This window comes from Sardina pilchardus, chromosome 24 (assembly GCF_963854185.1).
Source record: "Sardina pilchardus chromosome 24, fSarPil1.1, whole genome shotgun sequence".
In the NCBI taxonomy this organism is placed as follows: domain Eukaryota; kingdom Metazoa; phylum Chordata; class Actinopteri; order Clupeiformes; family Clupeidae; genus Sardina; species Sardina pilchardus.
In genome coordinates, this window is record NC_085017.1 from 18,871,810 (window position 1) to 18,877,848 (window position 6,039).

General features: G+C 44.6%; 1 protein-coding gene across 1 annotated transcript in view; it reads right to left on the minus strand.

Annotated features, from left to right (window-relative positions):
• zfpm2b (zinc finger protein, FOG family member 2b) overlaps positions 1-3,972 on the minus strand; it is a 31,056-nt gene extending 27,084 nt beyond the window's left edge. The window contains exons 1-3 of the mRNA XM_062530171.1: positions 3,963-3,972; positions 3,675-3,833; positions 710-802 (exon numbers count right to left, since the gene is read on the minus strand). Coding sequence (XP_062386155.1) covers positions 710-802; positions 3,675-3,833; positions 3,963-3,972 — 262 coding nt within the window. The remainder of the gene's footprint in view (positions 1-709; positions 803-3,674; positions 3,834-3,962) is intronic.
• Positions 3,973-6,039: the final 2,067 nt, after the last annotated feature.

Here is a 6,039-nt window from a genome sequence, read left to right on the forward strand (position 1 = left end):
CGCGCGCTCCTTTCTTTTGCATGGGACGGGAGGGAGATAATTTCTAGATAGAATTAGCTAGTGAGAAAAAAAAGAAACACAGACAGAGAGAGAGAGAGAGAGAGAAAGAGAGAGAGAGAGAGACGGGACCAGGAAAGAAAGAGACCAAAACAGAGAAATCTCTCCATGGTCTGATGACTGCTGAGTTACTGGAGGAAGATGAATGTGTGTATCCGGCGGTGTGCCTCTCTGCTGAAGGCAGTGTTTCCATGTGCGTCTATCTGTGTGCAGCGCTGCCTGACACCAACAGTTCTCATTTTCAGTGTACCTTTCAATGGGCGCCAAACGCATGAACGCCAAACAATAAATAGGACAGAAATGCTGGCCGTGCACCTGGCATCGCCTCAAAATTGGTCCGATTCAGCATATTATCATGAACTGATTAAATTAAAAGCCAATGAAAAAAAAAATATATATATATATGTAACTCAGTCTATGAAACAGCAAGGCATTAGATGTATTGATAAAACACAGAGGCCTCAGTACGCAGACCTTAGTGTCTTTTGAACATTTCGTTTCTCTCACTCACTCTCACTTTTTCTGCAGGACCCATTTGCCAGAGAAAGAGAACTGTTAACATGTTGCTGTGTAGTGTAGCAATGACAGCATAGCGTGTGGTGTATGAATAAGGGAATCAAAAGGGGGAGTAATGCATTATTTATTTGCTTACTTGGTCCATCCCAGTCTTGCGATCCGGTTGGGCTGATCCCAGCTCGCTCTGGCTCCTCCGTGTTCCTCCGCCCAGGCCTCGGGCTGCCGTCCTCTGTAGCAGTGGAACGACAGGTTCAACGTTCACTCACTTATACAAAACACAAACACGAGTGCGTAGCAAAACGAGGATACTGACTGAGACTGAATATATCCCCCTATTAGTTTCTGACAGAGCTGCACATTGCTTTTGGATCAAAGCTTTAGCATCAGCGTTCAACGTAGCCTAAGCTGCTGGACATAACATATGCCTTGTACACTGCAATGCACATCTTTCCTTTGTCCCTTATATCTTTCTTTCAAGTGACTAGAATTACTTGTGGGATTTTTTTTTTGCTCAAGCCTGAGGTTTGCTCAGATGGGAATAAAAGAAGAAGAGAAGAAAAGCCTCGGAATGAAAAAAAAAAAAAAAGGAGGCTCGAGTGGAAAGTGGAAGAAAAAACGTCCCAGGCCCCACCTTCATCAGAGGCCTGGTGCGTACGTTAAGCCCTGTAACAAAACGCACTGGAAATGTTTAATTACGGCGCAGGGCCAGAAATGAAGCCACGAGATGATTCCTTAATTAAGCCGTGATTAAGGATTTTCTGCTGGCTGCCTTGACACCAGTGGCACAGCATTAGGGGGAAGAACTTTTTCCTCCAAGAAAAGAAACTGTTTTTTTTTTCTTTCTTTCTTTCTTTCCTTCTCCCCTCCTCGGGCTTCAATACCCTTGAGATACCTCGACAACTTTCTTCACATAAAAATAGCACACACACAGACACACACACACACACATACACACACAGTGGCGCACACACACACACACACACACACACACACACACACACACACTGGCACACTGACATTGACATGCATGTATACACACTCACACAAATCTTTGTAGTTCTGTCGAGGTATTTTAAATCAGTCTAAAAATAAAACAAGACAATATGATCAAGAGCAAAGAATGATTTGATTTCATCACCGAACATGAAAGGGACTAAATGAAGTTGAGTAATATAGGCAGCAATGTTAACCTATAACTCCCTATCGTAATTGGACAGCGGTAATATATGTGTGATTTAGAGCAAAGAGAAAAAAATGAGTTACAAATTTTCCTCATTAATGTCTAAGCTCCGTTTTAAGAAACCAGCACATGGAGTGTGTGGATTTGGAGAGTTCCTCTCCATACTGTCAAGACGAAAACGCAGGATATTTTGACACAGACCAGAAAGACACAATTAAGTGAAATTAAATATTCACAACAGGATGCATACCCCAAGGGAAGCTTCGGTGTGGGTGACGGAATTCTTTATTGAATCGACGTGACAGAAAAATGTCAATGCTTTCAAAATGCAACAATGTGATGGGCCAGTCCATCAATATATGCTTGATGAATATTCATAACGCTGCGAAGATAATTACCTCACTGTCAGGATTCATTTTAAGAAATGCACCATGAGGTGGCTTGCTTGAAACGTAAATAAATAAATATCCATATATATTTAAACCAGGGGTGGAGAGAAACTTTAATCTCATTGACGGCGCAAATGAATATTCTGACACGTTGTGCCTTTATTTCTTTTCAAGTAGAACAAAAGAGAGAATTACATGCCGCACGGCCAATTAAAAAAAGAGAAGGTAAAAAAAAAAGATTTGTCTTTTGAAGATTCTTCCCTGGAAGGCAGTGCAGGTTAGTTTATGTGGCAGAAGGAGTACAGCCGGGAAACTTTCTGAGCGCCGGGGAAAGTGTCAACACACAAAGGCATTTCAAAGGGAAGATTCATCATTTACAAAGTGAAAAACGCGTACCATTCAGACCACGACCAAATTTCAAACTGCAGCCTGCCGGAGGCTGTGAAATCCAGGCCTAGATGACTGCTCCCCAAATCCCTCCCCCAACACACACACACACACACACTCAAACCTTGCAGCGCTAATGGAAATTGTGATCGTAAGGTGTGGCCAGAACAGGGGTATGTAATTGAGTTTAAGTTCAAAGAGTCGATGGTATTTGCTTTGAGAGCTTGATAGCTTACGCCTCCAGCGCCTTCAGTTTACTGTGTTGTTATTTACTATGACCAATAACCTCAGTAGAAACGTATAGGCATCCAGACCCCCCTACCTCCACCTGAATCGTTCTGCATTTAAAATCTAGCCCTGGCTGTAGTTAAATTGAATTCTACAAAGGAGAGAATACATCCCTTCCAGCAGGATGAATGGGAAATAAAACATGGGTGGTGGTAATGGGGGGGGGTGCTTGAAGGAGCTAAGGGGCCTGTGTGTGTGTGTGTGTGTGTGTGTGTGTGTGTGTGTGTGTGTGTGTGTGTGTGTGTGTGTGTGTGTGTGTGTGTGTATGTGTGTGTGTGTGTGTTTTCGTGTTAGTGAATGGGTTGGAGCTCATCTTAAACCATGAAATGTGCCATTCCCGCAAACTTGCGACTCAGAAACTTCCTCAAAAGACAAGCTCCCTCTAAGGAGATGTTTGTTTGTGATTCAATAACTAGGAGGAGAGTGAGGATGACTCAAGTCAATCTGGACGGACTAGATAAAACAAACAAACAAAAAACTCTGTTGAGTGTGAGAAACGTGCCACTTATATGGATGGAGGCTTTTGAAAGTTGCAGGTAAAGAACCCCGTGCAAGTTGTGTATAACAACGTTATGCCCTCAAACGACACCATAGTGTTAAACTGAATACCAATACATCGACACAACACAGAAACAATTTTGTATCTTCCCCCAAACTTTCCTCTCAACCCCAACTCTTGCCACAATTTGAGAAAAACTCATTTCTATAAAGGTGAGAGGCGTCAATCATCTCCAAAGTGATTGATTTGGTTGAAAAGATAATGTAAAAAACCGAACTGACTATATCTGAGGAGGAATCTATAAAATGGAATCTGTAAAAATATGAATCTGCTTCTGAGATATTGATGCGTCACTCACCGTGGCTGCTTGACTGATCCTTGTCTCTCACAGAGAAGTTTTCTGGGTCGGAACTGTGCGAGGGGCTTCCCTCCACCGACGGGTCTCCGCTGGTCAGGCCGTCCACACCCCCAGACACCCCCTCAACCTGCTCTTCCTCCAGGCCATTCTCCGACCCCCCTGAGGACACAAGAGAGAGCAGTGCAGCAGGCCTGATTAGCTTTCACCCACCAAAACTGCCCGAATGTGGACTCTACTCGGTTAAGCATGAGAAAAATACTGACAATTCCCATCAGTGTATTCCTGTACCGATGACCATATACCAATTGACTCATATACACAGAGAGGTCTCAAAACATCCTCAGTTACAGTAAGGGATACGTATGACTAAAATTGCTCAAGGGTTCTACGGGGAAATGTACCATTGTTCTGATATTCCTTAGAATGTTGGAAGAAATTCAAAGGAAATGTTGAGGATGTTGAACCCGCAACGCTCTTGACACAGAGTTAAATGTAGCACCAGCCGTGTGTGAGAGTGTATCAGTGTGTATGAGAGAGAACAAGACAGAGAGAGAGAGAGAGAGAGGAAGAGAGAGAACGAGAGAGCAGGAGAGAGAGCAGTATTGTGCAGATTTAACTACTACAAAGCAATTTCCTCCCCTTTGGAGACAGAACCAGGAACTGATCCAGGCGCCCACGGTCACTTCTGCACCCAGATAACTTGTTCACACAAGCAACAGCATTGAAGGTAGAAAGAACACACTATTCATTAATTTGCCTTATCAGTCAGTACAATGTTGATTTTTCATTTACTTTGCCATGCCTTTGGGTAGTACACCCGTGCAATCACAAAGTTCATTTTTTCCTCTGTTTGATTAATTTCCATCCTCTGGAAAAAATTTGACTGCATTCTATCAGTGCGATGCCGTTCTTGCTGCCAGCCCTACCCTATTCTTTGATATTAGCATATTTAATGCTTTTACGCTTCCCCCTTCATCAGGGGGCTCTGCTGCAGCTCCTACCACCTGAATAGCATTAGTTTAGTTAGCCGCTTCACCTTTGATATTATGATGCAAATACCAGTCAAACCCTGCCTTGTTTACTCAAGCGTCGGCGGCGGACGCCGGCACGAGAAGGATGGGTAGTTTTTTTTGGTCATGTGCTGAGACGATTTGAGAGGGTTTTGTCACACAATGTGTTGCTGGAGACTCACTCTGTTTCTCTTTCTCTCTCTGTCTCTCTCTCTCTCTCTCTCTCTCTCTTCCTCTCTTTCTGTTTGATCCAGTAATGTCAGTAAGACAATGTCTGTGCAAATACGCTTGTAAGAGGGTCTGTGGTGCGTGTGTGTGTGTGTGTGTGTGTGTGTGTGTATGTGTGTCCATGCTTGTTCACTCTCCTTTGCTGTCACACACACACTGGGAAAAAATTGGCTTTGATCTGTGCGATAGTTTGTTTATATGTATGTGTACATGTGTGTATGTTTGTGTGTGTGTGTGTGTGTGTGTGTGTGTGTGTGTGTGTGTGTGTGTGTGTGTGTGTGTGTGTGTGTGTGTGTGTGTGTGTGTGTGTGTGCAATGAACGAGATGCATTCTCTGTGACAGTGTTCAAACTGGTAAGTATCCTCTGATCTCGCTAATCAGTTGTGTGTACTGCTCAGCACTGGTGAGTAAAACTGGCTGAATGAGCCTGTGTGTGTGTGTGTCCACGTGTGTGTGGCGGCACGTTGCCACAGATCCTCTGATCTTTGTGAGAGTGTGTGAGTGCTCACATGTGTGTGTGTGTGTGTGCGTTGTATTGTGTGTTACTATACCATGCTCCCGTATATCATTACAAGTGTATGAGAATGTGACTGTGTGTCCAGGCACATTCTTAGAGATCCTCTAATCTTGTGTGTGTGTGTGTGTGTATGTGTATGTGTGTGTGTGTGTGTGAGTGAGAGAGAAAGTGTGTGTGTGTGTGTGTGTGTCCATGCACGCTTCTTAAGATCCTCTGATCTCAGTGAGGGACCCCCTTTCTTTTCGTTGGGCTCATGAATTGCTCCTTTGTGGGAGGGACGCGCTGGCTGTGCACCGTGAACAGAGGCGGAGAATGGATCAGTGACCGGCCCGGCAGAACCCCGCCGAGATGGCCCTTTGAACCGGGTCGCACCCGCTCCGCTGCCACCTCGACCCCGTCCAAACAAAACCCATGTGCCCATGCGCCGGTCACCTCCTTGGCTTGAGACCCAAAGACCAGACCTCTTGCCGGACAAATGTCCTTCAGATTGCGTGCATGTGTGTGTGTGTCTGTGTGCGTGTGTGTCTGTGTGTGTGCGTGCGTGTGTGTGTGTGTGTGTGTGTGTCGCACTGGCCTTCAAACACATGTCCCTCATACAGCCTGACAGCTG